Source organism: Anguilla anguilla, chromosome 1 (genome assembly GCF_013347855.1).
Source record: "Anguilla anguilla isolate fAngAng1 chromosome 1, fAngAng1.pri, whole genome shotgun sequence".
Taxonomy (NCBI): domain Eukaryota; kingdom Metazoa; phylum Chordata; class Actinopteri; order Anguilliformes; family Anguillidae; genus Anguilla; species Anguilla anguilla.
Window position 1 is genome coordinate 80362812 of NC_049201.1, and position 15805 is coordinate 80378616.

Here is a 15805-nt window from a genome sequence, read left to right on the forward strand (position 1 = left end):
CCCAGCGCCAGAGAGAAACGCGGGATGGGATTCAGTTCCCCTTCCCTTCAGGAATTAAAATGAAATCCGTTATCGTGAGGTCATCTTCATTGTGCGGCGAGCGAGCGCGTGTGTGACATCACTTCTTGCGCGTGACGTCACCACGCGGCGCCAGGTCAGGTCGCGCTGATTAGATGAGGTCGTGTGGTGGGAGTAATTTGTGTTAATTGCGGTGCCGGAGGAGGCCGGTAACAAGCTAACCGTCGACAAGGCTTAGCTCATAGGGTGAGGAGAGTGGGTGGCTGGGGGGTAGGTTGGGGGGGGGGGGGGGGGGTTTCTGGCACCAGAGCTTGCCAACCAGAATGTACAGTTCTCCCCCATTGGTTGAAGTGGGGCACCGGCTGTACTGAAGTAATGTAACCATGCATTTTGATTCCCACAACCCCCCACCCCCCCTCACTCAGTGGTTCTGTCCTCTCTCCCCCCACCCCCCCACCCCCCCTCAGGCAAACTCTCCCTGGAAGAGTTCATCAAAGGTGCCAAGAGCGACCCCTCCATCGTCCGGCTACTGCAGTGCGACCCCAGCAGTGCCAGCCAGTTCTGAGAAACTGAAAACCGACAGACGTGACACACTGACTCGCCCCGCCTCTTCCCTCTGACTCCGCCCACTGCCCCGCCCACCACAGCCTCATCTGGGCCAGTCCTCAATGTTCTAACCACTGCCTACCCTGTTATTCCAGTGCTCTCTGTGGGCAGATTATTATTATTATTATTATTATTATTATTATTATTATTATTGTTATTATTATTTTACATGTCTTATTTGTCTTCATTCTGGAGGCAGAAGTACCAGTTTGTTTCATGGAGGCAGTTTTGGTTTTTAAACAAGTATTTTACTTTTGTTTTATTTTGCTAAAAAAATGTTACTTTTTTTTTTTCTTTACGGATTGATTTCTGTTCATTCGGAGAACTAAATTATGTCGGCTTTCAAAAAATTTTAACTTTGAATGTGTTCCGTGCGCACGAGCTGCTCCACGATCGACTGTTTCGTGTTTTGCATTCGAGCGCGCGCCTGCGCCTTCGCTTCGCTCCGTGGCAACGCAGTCCAGTCACAAACCCTCACCGACGACCTTCGCCGAAGAGGAAAATCCGTGGCTGTCAAATAGCGGCTGAATGTAGTTTGGAACCTATACAAAAAAAAAACAAAACAAAAAAAAAAAAAACGAAAAAGCATTGTTCTGTTTTTGCTTCTTTTTTTTTTTTACGAGACTTGGCTTACAACCGCGCTGACGTCCGTGCTGTTCTTTCTCCCTTTTAGGCGATTTCTTTTTTCTCTTCGTTGAAGTTTTTTTTTTTTTTGCCATCTTACTATAGTGAAATGTAGACGAAACGTTTATTGTTGCCGTTATATCGAATGCAGTCTTAGTTGTGAAAAAAAGAAAAGAAAAAAGTGCAACGGAAGAAAAAAAAAAGAGATGAGAAAAACACCCCAAAAAAAAAAAAAGAAAAAAGATATTTATGTTGGCGTGTGGAATATCTCTCGTGGCCCGATCGTGCTGTCCGATCCGCTGCCCTTCCTCGCGATGTGACTCCGCGCCCGCGAGCGTGTTGCATGGTCGTCAGTGTATGAAGTGCTTTTTCCCCCCGAACGTCGCTATTCTCACCGAAGTATTTGATGTAAAACAAGCTCGCGTGAACCGCCCGTGATGGGGATGGGGGCGGTCTCTCTCTCTTTCTTCCTGCTCGGCCCTCTCCCTTTCTCTCTTTCTCTCCCTCTCTCGTCGTTCCTGTCATTGTTGCGGTTCTAATGGCTGCGATTTCGTCGTTTTTTGCCTTTGATAACGATGCTGATATCCGAGGCTTTAAAAAAAAAAAAAAAAAAGATTATTACTGATATTAGCCGGCTGTCATCGTCGTTGAAGAGGAGGCGCGTGGAACGTGAAACCGCCGATAATTGGAAGACGAGGCCGTGCTTTTCCCTCTCATCCTCCCCCCCCCCACCCCCCCATGTGTTCACAGTGAGAATCTTTCTACATTCCAGTGTTACTTGATATTATTATGATTATTATTATTATTATTATTATTTTCATCAGCCTGCTGCCAAGAAGTGTAAGTGGGGAGAAAAATAAATAAATAAAGTGTAGCGTTTTTTCTTGTGGCATGATCCTCAGCAGCGCTGGAGCTCCTGTGTGTGTGTGTGTGTGTGTGTGTGTGAGTAAGGAGACTGACGGACTTCCTGTGACAGTTCCACAGGGTCTGGATGAGACCCAGTTCTCAGCAGGGCTGTTTACAGGGTGGCAGGGGGCGATGCAGACGACGGTTGCGTGGTCTGTTTTCTTTCATATATTATCAAAGATGTCCTTCATCCTTTACTTTCAGTTTCCTTCATTCTGATTATCCCAGCGTCCGTTTGAAGGGATGTACACACACATGCACACGCACACACACACACACACACAACATGCGCACGCACACACACACACACACACACACACAACATGCACACGCACACACACACACACATACATGCGCACGCACACACACACACACACACAACATGCGCATGCACACACACACACACACACACACAACATGCACACGCACACACACACACACAACACACAACATGCACACACACGTACACGCACACACAGACCCACAACAGAACAAAAAAACACACACACACACACCCATCTCTGTAAATTTCAGAAGCACTTTGTTGGCATGACGAGTTTGCACTTCTGTTGTCACAATATATGAAAATGAAACACTGAATTTGGGCAGGGAATGGGGGGGGGCACGTAATGGGTATACACACACATGCATAATTTTATTATCATTTTCATTTCAGTTGTGGGCACTTGTTGCAGGTGTTAGCATGCTGCGCTGCTAATGCTACAGCTAACCACTGTCCCCTGTCTGCCAGGAGCAACAGCAACCGGCTGCTTATGACGGACACTCTGGCCCAGAGACAATTACACTTATTTTAGAAAGTACGTAAATAAGTAAGAGTTTTTTTTCTACTTCTCTGTACTTTTTTGCATTTCGTAAGGATATAAGCACTCTCTCAGTCTCTATTTCTTTCTCTTTCTCTCTCTCTCTGTCCCTCTCAATTTTATTTCTCTCGTTTTTTCTCTCTCTCTCGGTTTCTCTCATTAACCTCTCTGCCCCCCCCCCCCCCCCCCGGGGTATTTGTCTCCCCACTCCCTCGGCACACATCAGTGCTATGCGTTCTGGTTGACCCCCACATAACCTTTCTGGAAACCATTTTCACCGCCCCCCCCCCCCCCCCCCCCCCCCCCCAAGCTGTCCCTGCATCAATTTCACCCTCGCCCCCTTCCCCTTCCCCCCACCATCAGCGCCTGCAAACATACCCACTCTCATAGAAACTTCACACACTGTACACTGCCACATAGCACAAACTGCAAGGGCCAATCATTGCCACATAAATATGACAAAGGACTGCTATATCTTTACAATATATTTCCTTAGAATATAATTTCGTCATGCCCTAGGTCCACAAAAGCACCTCATCCCCCAACCCTCACCCACCACTATCGCCGTGACGACAGGGTACCTAAGCTATACACTTTAGACACTCGCCAGATGCTTTCACCCAAAGAAAAGCAAACACAAGTGCACATTGAAAACTGGTGTCCAGTGTTAATTTAACTCTTAACAGAGTACATGTGAGTCCAGTGCAGGGACCGTAAGCGCTCTGTAAGAGCCCATTTAACACCGAACATCTTACTGTGTGTTTAGCAAGCGTCGCTGGGGTGAGAGACAGGCAGATTTATTAATCAAATAAGCACCTCCATCCAGGCACATGAAAAATCAGGGAGATGAGTTTCATTTTTTTTTGCTCAGTTGTGTTATAGAAGAGAGGCATGGAATGAGGTGTAATGTGAAACAGTGGGGTTTTTATCCCTTGTTGAATCTGAAACGGTGGGTTTCATTCCTTGCTGAATCTGAAATGGTGGGTTTTTATCCCTTGTTGAATCTGAAATGGTGGGTTTTATCCCTTGTTGAATCTGAAACAGTGGGTTTTATCCCTTGTTGAATCTGAAACGGTGGGTTTCATTCCTTGCTGAATCTGAAATGGTGGGTTTTTATCCCTTGTTGAATCTGAAATGGTGGGTTTTATCCCTTGTTGAATCTGAAACAGTGGGTTTTATCCCTTGTTGAATCTGAAACAGTGGGTTTTATCCCTTGTTGAATCTGAAACAGTGGGTTTTATCCCTTGTTGAATCTGAAATGGTGGGTTTTATTCCTTGCTGAATATGAAACGGTGGGTTTTTTTATCCCTTGCTGAATCTGAAATGGTGGATTTGATGGCGGGGAGGGAGAAAAATATGAAGCCTTGTAAACTGCTGCACCCACACCTATTGACTGGGAAGAGAGGAGAAGAGCAGGAGAAGAAAAGGCGGGGGTAATTTCCTACCTCCCCATCCTCCTGTTGTGACCACAGGAAAGAACATTACTGTGATGAAAAGAGTCGAGGGAGCCGAGCCACAGAATGTCCCCAGCTCCCCCCCACCCCCCCCCCCTCCCCCCCCAATATGAACTCTCTGGGGAGGAGAGGGAGAGACAGAAACAAACAGAACAAACTGTGCGTCAATCATCAGCCCAGAGACACCAGGAAGGAAGGAACAGGCACAATGGAGACGGGGAATATGACACAGCCAGGTAGATATGAGAGGATTTTCGGCTGTCGCTCAGGCTGATGAGGAGAGAGGAGAGCTGCCTCAGTCTGGGGGGGGGGGGGGGTCATTAGAATGAAAATATCGACTCAGTCTGCCGGGACTCAGGAAGAGTCCACTGGTGTGGATCGCCACCTGGGTTATGGAATGACTCAGCTTTCCTTTAGGAATCATGCTTGTGTGTACACGTGTGTGTGTGTGAGTGCATATGTGTGTACCCCCCACATGGTAGTGCCTCCTATGGTCAATGGGTCAACCGTCGGTCTTCTGGTGACACCAGTGCACGTTTCTTACACCGTGAAACTGGGTGTGATGTCACAAATATGTGATCAGAATGTTCGTGACTGAACGTTCTAATGCTGATGTAACAGTCGCTACTGGTAACTGGAAACAACGGAGTTCTAGAACACTGACTTGGAATTCTGAGAGGAAGAATAAAAAAACATTCCAGAAAACATTCCCTTCAGAGGGCTGAGCTCTCAGCTGACTTCAGGCGTTCTGGCAGATGCGCTTGGCCGTCACTGACCTCCTGAATTTATGGAGGGTGTTGCAGCAACGAGGTGGTCCTGGAATCATGATGCATTCGGCCGCTCCCGTTAGTGAAGATAAACATTTACGTTAAAAAAAATACACGTGAGCTAAGCAGCCTGGTCGGCTCCTTGTGAACATTCCGACAGAATGGCGAAAGAGGCAACTGAGAATCAGTATTATTCTAAACATTGCTTCCCCTGTCCCAGTTATTAGACAGAATTAAGAGAGTGCGCTTCACGTAAGTGTCACTTGTTCGCTCGTGTTTGTAGTGCTAAAAATGAAATATGTTCTGAAATAATATTTCTACGCTAACTATAGAAACACGTTTGCAAAAACAAAACAAAAAAATAGCCTCGACTGCCATATATGTTTCTTCATCTTTTGCCAAACCCCTCCAAAAGAGCAGGACGTAGCTGTTGCCAAGGGTAGCAATAAACAAACATAGAAGTGACAGGAATGCAGGCCAAACCTGCAACCAAGTGGACAAACACAAGCACAGTCATAAATATAAACTCGCAAAAAACATAACTCTCGTTTTTTCCAAAGATTCATAGGCCGTTAATCCTTGAGTTTTAAGGTAGCCTGAGCGTGGTTCCGTAAAAGCAATTTGGTTGAACCTTTTGTCGGAGCAACTAACTTGAGGGATACCTTAACCTTCTCTATTCCTTGAAAGGAAAAATAGACAAGCTTGTGGGAGGAAAAGCTGCCAGAAAAAAAATTAAAATAATAAAAATAAGAAGCAAGACTAGCCAAGACTAGTGAAAGGGTGAAACGGTGTCCTGTAGTTGCAGGGCGACAGTCGTGAGGATCTGTTGAGGGGATTGTTTGTATTTTCAACCTTACCTCTGAGGTACGGATCAAGGTTCTGTCCAGACCTGGGTCAAATACGTGTTCGGTTTGGATTCAAATACTTTTCTGTGCTCCATTGATCTTGCCTGGAGTAACTGAGGCTGCCACTATGACCAGAAGGTGGGGTTTTGCACTTTTTGAGAGTACCAATACATTGGTATTTCAATACACCAGACAAGATCAGTAAAGCGTAGAAAAGTACTTGAATCCAAAACAAGTACGTATTTGACCTAGGTAGGTCTGGTTCTGTCGCAGGGGCCTGGGCATCAAGGAGCAAATGATTCCCCTCGCTCTCTCTCGCCTTCTCCTCCCTGTACAAAACACAGCCCTTTATTTCTCACGTCTGTTTCTAGGTAGAGGGTGAAACTGCACTCCCCAGCAACAGGACACCGTCAACTAAAAAATAAATCGATAATCAATACTTGATAACCTGATTGAAATTGTCAACCGTCCCCGACCGTGTGGCATGTTGGCTGCGAGGGAAACAATTTATTGTGTCTACCGTCTGGGAAAGGGACGTGAAGTTTAACACAGCTACAGCATGAGCCCACAGTCAACATTAAGCTCAATTATCGTGCTGGGAATGGGAGGGGGGGGGAGGTGTGGAATGGAAGCCATTATGGAAAATTGGATGAATTGATTAGAATTCACTGATTGTTGTATAATGACAGCAAGTCTTTTAAAGGCAGATATGATGTTGTGGTAACCATGCCAACTGTTCTTGTGGTGGTGTGTGTTGTCCTGGTAGTCGAATGGGCGAAGGATTAGATTTGAGTTTTAATGGCAAAAAAAAAATATGCAAAGGCTACGCCAAAGAAAACAGCCCTGTCACTCAGGGTAGGGCAGAGGAAGGCACATACACAAACACATACACACACACACACACACTTACACAAACACAAACACACACACGCACTTACACACTTACACAAACACACACACACACACACTTACACAAACACACACACACACACGCTTACACAAACACACACACTTACACACACGCACACACTTACACAAACACACACACACGCACACACACTTACACACACACACACACACACACACACACACTTACACAAACACACACACGCACTTACACACTTACACAAACACACACACACACACACTTACACAAACACACACACACACACACTTACACAAACACACACACACACACACTTACACAAACACACACACACACACACACACACTTACACAAACACACACACACACACTTACACAAACACACACACACACACACACTTACACAAACACACACACACACACACTTACACAAACACACACACACACACACACTTACACAAACACAAACACACACACACTTACACAAACACACACACACACACACTTACACAAACACACACACACACACACACTTACACAAACACAAACACACACACACTTACACAAACACACACACTTACACACACTTACACAAACACACACACACACACACTTACACAAACACAAACACACACACACACACACTTACACAAACACACACACACACACACACTTACACAAACACACACACACACACTTACACAAACACACACACACACACACACACTTACACAAACACACACACACACACACACACTTACACAAACACACACACACACACACACTTACACAAACACACACACACACTTACACAAACACATACACACACACACACTTACACAAACACACACACACGCACAGACACACACACACACACACACACTTACACAAACACACACACACACACACACACACTTACACAAACACACACACACACACACACTTACACAAACACACACACACACACACTTACACAAACACACACACACACACACACACACTTACACAAACACACACACACACTTACACAAACACACACACACACACACTTACACAAACACACACACACACTTACACAAACACACACACACACACACTTACACAAACACACACACACACACACTTACACAAACACACACACATACACAAACACACACACACACACACACATACACAAACACACACACACACTTACACAAACACACACACACTTACACATACACACACACACACACACACACACAAACACACACACACACACACACACTTACACAAACACACACACACACACACACTTACACAAACACACACACACACACACACAAACACACACACACACACACACTTACACAAACACAAGCACACACACACACACTTACACAAACACACAAACACACACACACTTACACAAACACACACACACACTTACACAAACACACAAACACATTTACACAAACACACACACACGCACAGACACACACACACACTTATCTGCCATGGTCATTTTCAGAGTTGCTGTTCTGCTTGGTTTGGCCAGAGTAGCTGAGTAGAGATCTGCAGCAAGGACTCTGCAGAATTCTTTCAGCACACATAGCTCATTGGTACCCTCGTAGCTCACAGCAACCTCATATGCTGCACACCATACATAAGACTTCAGCACTGAGATCAAAATGTAAATTAGAAAATATTTTTAAATTAGAAAATATGGAAATATGTAAGGTTACAATGTGACACACACTTGTTGCATGGCTTGTGGAACCCTCCAAGGGGATTTGGAACAAGAGGTGGGTATGGGGGGGGGGGGGGTGTCTTATCCGCTGTCTCACAGACTGCATTTCTCCTGTAATGTGCCCTCCCGTCTCGACAGACCAGATTAATGGATAGCAGAGCACACACAACAGGCTCCAGGGGTCCCGGTGGACTACAGAGACCATGATTTCATCAGTGCACTACCCTCCCTCTGAAAGACCCTTCAGTAGAATGGTACAGAAGATTAACACACGCACACACATACATGCTCACATACACACACACACACATACGCACACACATGCACATACACACACACACACACAGACATACAGTACATTCTCACACACGCATACATGTATACACACATTCATGCTCACACACACACATACACACAGGCACATGCACACATGCGCATGCACATACTCACGTACATACACGTACACACACACGTACACACAGACACATGCACTAGTAACAAATAGTAACCATCTTCAATTAAATGTTTAGTCTTGTGAAGCTTGGTCCATCTAGATATGCGATGAAAATAATAATGATCATCCTCATGTCTGACAGTTCTGCGGTACATTATGTTATTTTGGAAGTGCGTGTTTCTCCAAGCAAGCATCAGTTCTATCCAGTACCTTTTTTATCCCCATCAACAGCAATTAAGACAGCTACGGAAGTCATCCTACACAATTTGTTTTTGTTGTTGATAATTATGCGTGTACCCTAGTTTCTTTTGTCGATTGTTTCTTCCCTTGTAAAGCATCTTTGAGATTGTGAAAACTGCTATATAAAATAAATAAATGATTATTATTATTATTGATAATAATGATAATAATAAATATTATTATTATTATATAAATTATAATAATAATTATTATTATTATTATAAATACAATACAAATCAAACGTCGCAGATAGGCATCCACAGACGTCACAAATCATCTGTCGGGCTTTACCATTGTTCCCCGCACCTCTCTTGCCCGGTAGTCTTGTCCCCCACCTCCCCCACCCACCCTGCACATTTCCATTACACGCTCCGTTGTATTTCTTTTTTTTTTCGCGAGCTTTGTTTGGGTGAAGGTAAAGCCGGACTCATATCAGTCCTCTCCGTTCAGGGGCAGTCGGTGACTGCTGCAGAAGCGCTTGACGCAAACAGAGACCGGGGAACCCTGCGGAGTGTGATCAAAAAAAAAAAAAAAAAAACAATGAAAAAAATAAAACTCTCCAGTATATTTCGGTTCCGCCTATCTCCGTTCCCGCGCTCTCTGCGAAGTGCCCGGCCTTTAATCTACTCGAGCGCCTTGCTGTTTCGGCCTAAGACGGGCTTGTGCATGAATTCAGCAGCAATGTGATCGGAGTTGTATCACACACCGAGCAGTTATTCAGAGAGTGTAGTAGGCCGTAGTGGACCTGGGTGGTGAGTGAAACGCTCACATATTAAATGCAGTAAGAAGACAGGAATGCAAGTCCATCTCATGGGCGATACATTTTTGATGTGTGTGTGTGTGTGTGTGTGCGAGTGCGCAAATGCGTGCGTGCATGCTTGCAGGTGAGTCCGTGCTTGTCTGTGCATGTCTGTGTATGTGTGAGTGTGTGTGCATGCATGCATGAGTTTTGTGTGCGTGTACGTGCTTGAACTTGTGTATGTGTGTGTGTCTGAGTGTGTGTGTGTGCACGCATGCATAAGTGTTTGTGTGTGTGTTTGCGTTTGAGTGTGTGTATTTGTGTGTGTGTGTGTGTGTGTGTGCATGTGTGCGCCCGGAATGCTCATTCCACCCCTGACTCTGGTGATTTTGCTGTCAATCAGAGAGATGACATCACCGGAAGGGTGGAAGAGAGACCTTTCTGACTTCAGCAGGCGCCGTCCTTCCAGCCAAAAAGCCAGAAAGACGGACATGGCTACCTGCAGGACGGGACAGTGTCTCCCCAAGCCTGACAACCACCACCAAATAAAAAGACCATCCCACTCCAAAAAAATAAATACAAATAATTAAGTGGGTGCCTGGATTCAATCAAAATTTCTCCTGAGATCTGAATCTCAATTAAAAGTAAGAATTACAAGGGTTTTCTTTATAAATACATTTTTTAAAAGTGCGGTGAATTCAGCTTAACAAAAATACTTCATGGTTTAATTCACTTTTAAAAAACTATTTAATATATAGTATTTCATTTCTTCCGTTTGTCACTGCCACCGTTACATGGACTGCAGAGCATTGGACCGTTTTCATCTGAACACACTTGACAGGTCGAAGAATACATTGCATTGTATATTAGAATTTAATTCCTCCCACGATTCGTCTGTTCAACTTCCCCGGCTTTGTCTCGCGGTCTGTCTCAGAAGGCACCCGAGCGTGCCGAAGGACGAGGAAAAACCCCTCGCTCGCGCAGATACCGTTAATTTATTGCCGTCGGATTCGTGCAGGCACCGCGCTCCTCTTGTAGGAGAGACGAACGCGGTTTCAAGCCGCAAGGAAGGATTCAGACCGCACCGTGCTCTTAATTTAACTGTTGCTGGGTAACCACGATCAGCCCGCGACCGAAGTTCTTGCTTTTTCGCGTTTGCTATTGTTCAGCGTTTCACCCAGGGACAGACTTCCTGCAGTGGGCAATGCTATGGTTTCGCTAATTAGAGGATGTGAAAAGTGTTTTCAGCGCCGAGTATAATGCTACAATTCTAATTACGAGGTAGCACTCCATATTGAATCTGCTTTCAATTAATTACACCCACAGCCAACATTTGTTATGCTAACAGAGTGGGGTAGATGATATACACAACCCCAGCCCATTCATGTGTTAAATAGATCTGTCAGGACTGAATTTGAAAGCATTTCCAAATTCATTGTCTGAGCGTAACCATTTACCAGCATGTAGGCTGCTCGGAAATCGCTGCGGTATTTATGTACTACTTTTCGATACGTGATAGCACAAATAACACTTCTAAATTATGCAGAGGTTGCAGTGCGCGATGGAAAATAGTGAATAATCCCACATTAGTTTAAGAAGAGTATTCTTCATGTCCGCTGTGTTGTCATGCATCATTAGGCTATGCATGTTAAGGTTTTAAGGATGTGTTTAGCGAATAATTATGATCTAATATCTTCTTGTATCGCATGATCTTAATGCATATCCAATAATAATCACCAGGACAGAGCCCGTGGCTCTCCAGGAAAACAGATGAGGATCACAGGACTACTGCATGGTACGAGGGTAGGCAAGGAGCACTGTCATTTTGCAACTGATGTTTCAGCTACATGTCTTGATAAGTTCACAAATGACGGCTTAAGACTGTTCCTGGGTCCCAGCATGAAACATCTTATTGTGGTCTAATTTACGACTAAACCGGCATAAGTGTAGTCAGCTAATTAATTCTGTAATCGGCGATAATGGAAATCTGCACTCACACACACACACACACACACTGGCCCTGCAGGAATAGAATTGCCGAATCTTGCTGTGCTAGGACACACATAGCCTACTGAAGAAAAAACTGGGTGGCCTCTGTGACAGGACATAACAGGGCTGCCCAAGCCTGTTCCTGGAGATCTACAATACTGCAGGTTTTCACTCTAACCCTAGGGGGCGACATAGCGACATAGCTCAGGAGGTAAGACCGATTGTCTGGCAGTCGGAGGGTTGCCGTAGGTAGAGTTATGATTAGAGGTTACGGAATGAATGTAAGTCAATGGGAAGTTCCCACAAGTATAGCAATACAAACGTGTGTGTGTGTGTGTGTGTGTGTATATACAGGCGGGTGACAAATTAAGGAAAAACCTGAATAAATGAGTGGAGAAACGAATCCAGATGCTTCCATACAGGTGTGCTGCATGATACAATTAAGCAATCAACATACTATCCTGCTCTGTGGCATGTATAAAAATACGGAGCAGACCCAGTTGACCTTGACTTTGGATCAAGATGGCAAGAAGAACAGATTCTAAAGTGACTCTGAAAGAGGGTTCATAATTGGGGAATGGATGGCAGGAGCTTCAGTCACAAAGACTGCTCAGCTGGCATAGTGTTTCAATAGGAACAGCGACTAAAGTGACATCTGCATTCAGGTCTATGGGAAAGACATCAGTAAATTGGGTCGAAAATTGTGGTTGAAAGTGTCTTGCGTTGACAGTGACTAAGACACTCTATGTTGGTTCTTCCTTTAATTTGCCACCCGTCTGTACATAACAGGACTATTTTTCGACTATTTTCTCATATGGGGCTCAGATTCTTTTTTAAAACAATGCGTGTGGGTCAAACATTGAAAAAAAAAATGTTTTCCTTCTTCAGATGCCTTTTTAAAGCATGCACAGATAAGATCACTTATTCTGTGACTGGCAGTGGGGGGCATGTGCACCTGGACAATGTCATTGTTCATTGTTTGTTTAAGAAGCATCTGAATAAAGTTTTTTTTTTTTCTTTCCCCTCAATGTTCAAAGGGCCGGGAACACATTTACCCAGCATGCTGCACTCGGCCCCTCGGGTCAGCCGGTGAATGGGCCCCGGTCGAGACAGCAGGTTGGATAGATACGCTGGGGTCTGCCGTGCGCCATGTTCCGCACGTTAGAGTTAACTCGCCAGACAGCAGTCCTGGGCACAGAGGAAGGAGTATGAATGGCCATTTCTCATCGGCACCAACAGAGCAGAAGCAGGCAGATCGACAAACCCCTCTTCCGGGTGAAGCATCGGGCCTTGGTCTGGCGTGTTCCGAGTCTTTCGGCACAGCAGCATCCCGAATATATATATTTTTAAAAACCACCTGTCACCAGCCAGAAAAAAAAAGCAATATATTGTCATTTATGCCCCTCCCCGGATGTGCGTGTTGCTGAGGGGACTAAAACAGGGTCTTGAACGAGACGAACGGCAGGGGAAAACAGTCAAAGAGATTTTCTTCACTCGTTGGACCTATCTGTTCACCTGCTGAAAAAAAAACAGAGGTAGTGCCTGCATGGTGGTTTTGTGTGAGATGGTCAGTTGGTCCACCAGGAATTGACAGTTTAGCTGGACAGGGAGGTATTGTGGGGGGGGGGGGGTTAGGGGGTGCATAATTGCGATTTGTCCTGACCTCACAGTCCGGGTCCGGTTCACCAGGCCTCTTCCAGTTCCCACCACTGCCTGTTCGTAGAGCCCTAATTGGGCCTTCGTGTCGCTGGAAGCGCAGCCATTTCAAGGAGCGAAGGGTGGGCCAGAAAGCGCCCGTCTCCACGGAAACAGCCTGTGAGTCAGAGAACGCCAGCCGGGACGCACACGCGTCCCAGGACCCTCGGCAGAAGGGTGGGCCCTCCATGCACCTTCCGTTTGTTCTCCACTACCCGTCACCGTCTGTGCAATGTGGACCATACCTCACCCATCTCTTATCCAACAAGAGGAAAACACATTGGCAACATAATGTGTCTGATTATATGAATATAATCCTAATATATTTTCCAACACATGCCAATAAAATGTCATTTTTGCATTTATGTTGGTTCTATTCAGATATATCCCGTTGTCTCTTGGGGTATTTTGTAATATATATGTATATAACATGACACACGCAACAGGAGGCGGGGCAGACAGCTTCCTGGTCGGTTGATAAGATTTAGACGCGATGAATTTTGGAATGACTGATGGGGCGGTCAGAGAGACCGGATTTTTTTTTTTTTTCCGTAGTACTTTTAATTTACTATGGGGACGTGAAGGAGATTTAAACAAAAATGAACAAAAATGTTCTTACAGCAAACTTACGTACTGCACCTTGGCTTTAATCATATACCTTCCGGAAGGTGATTTCAAATGAAGTCAGTGGAGAGGGCGGGGAGCTTGCACTTCCGTGAGTGCTGGAAGGTAATGAACGCTGGCGAGCGAGCTGCGTTATTGCTCAGCAGAAGGTGATATGCGTCACTTAATGTCTCTTTAAAAGCTGATTACGCTTGAAGTGCATACTCGGCTCTCACCGGCGACGTTTCCCTCACTACCTTTAATCGCATTCGCCGGAATGAGCGCAGGGGTCAGGGTAGACGGTGTAAGAGGCATCGGGATTTAATCGCCTTCTATGAACTATCAAATGCGCTGCAAACGAACGGCTTTATGGATATGAAATAGCCAGAGGGAAGTGTTATTTAAGGCCAAGAGAGTGCCGAGAAAAATCAATCTACAAAGTGGTATCCGGCGGTTAGGCACACACGTCATGCCCGATGATTCATGAGTCACTATCATTGATGCAGCCGGTCCAATTCCGCGCGCGCTACGTCAAAGACAACCAAAGACCAAACTATATTTCAGAGAGCTGGAGATTCTGAGGATGGATGCTTGCGGAGATACTCTATAACATACAAGGAAATATACTGTAGCAATACAGCAAATTGCAGTTCAACCCGGATGACTGCTGCAACATTGCCATGCTCAGGACCTGCTCTGGTCCTGATTTAATGTGTTTTCTGAAAGGGCATACCTATCCAGACAAACATTTTAGCAGCAAGACGTTTTGCCTAATAGTTTTTCCACTGGGATGGAATTCAGTTGCGTTTGAGAGACTATTCCCCGTGGCATACACTGAGCATAGACACATGATATATATATATATATATATATATATATATATATATATATATATATATATATGTATATATATATATATATGTATATATATATATATATATATATATATATATATATAATGTTTGTCTGGATAGGTATGCCCTTTCAGAAAACACATTAAATCAGGACCAGAGCAGGTCTAGCAAAATTAATATTACATATGAATACCATTCAACCATCCACTGTCTACCCATCTAGATGATAAAAGGAAAATCAGATCTGCGCAGCGCCTCTGAGTTTGTGCCACTGAAAAAGCAAATAATAGTTGAACCACATAATAAATAATTTTGCGGCAACTGTAGGTCACGCAAGTTGTCAATGGCATTAGATTTAGCCTACCTCTAATCGGATTTAAACTAAGATTCAAACTTTTATTTGACTTCCCGGGAAACTGAAACAGGTCAGGACTGCCTGTACTTCGCAGTGAACACGTGTAGGCACTAGATGGCGCTAAGTGCAGGGGAAGGACGGTCCGTAACTGCTAATTTTTGTAATTAAATCTATTAACCCAGACTTTCACGAGATTGAAACATCCGTACCTTCTTTTCTTC

The 15805-nt window shown here is 44.8% G+C and overlaps 1 protein-coding gene across 3 annotated transcripts in view; it reads left to right on the top strand.

Moving 5' to 3' along the window:
* The window catches only part of LOC118211576 (hippocalcin-like protein 1), a 52456-nt gene extending 50334 nt beyond the window's left edge, over nt 1-2122 (top strand). For all 3 annotated transcript variants that reach the window (XM_035388918.1, XM_035388911.1, XM_035388926.1), the window contains exon 5: nt 486-2122. In XM_035388918.1, the coding sequence (XP_035244809.1) occupies nt 486-583 (98 nt within the window). In that variant the 3' untranslated portion in view covers nt 584-2122. The remainder of the gene's footprint in view (nt 1-485) is intronic.
* The last annotated feature ends 13683 nt before the right edge of the window (nt 2123-15805 follow it).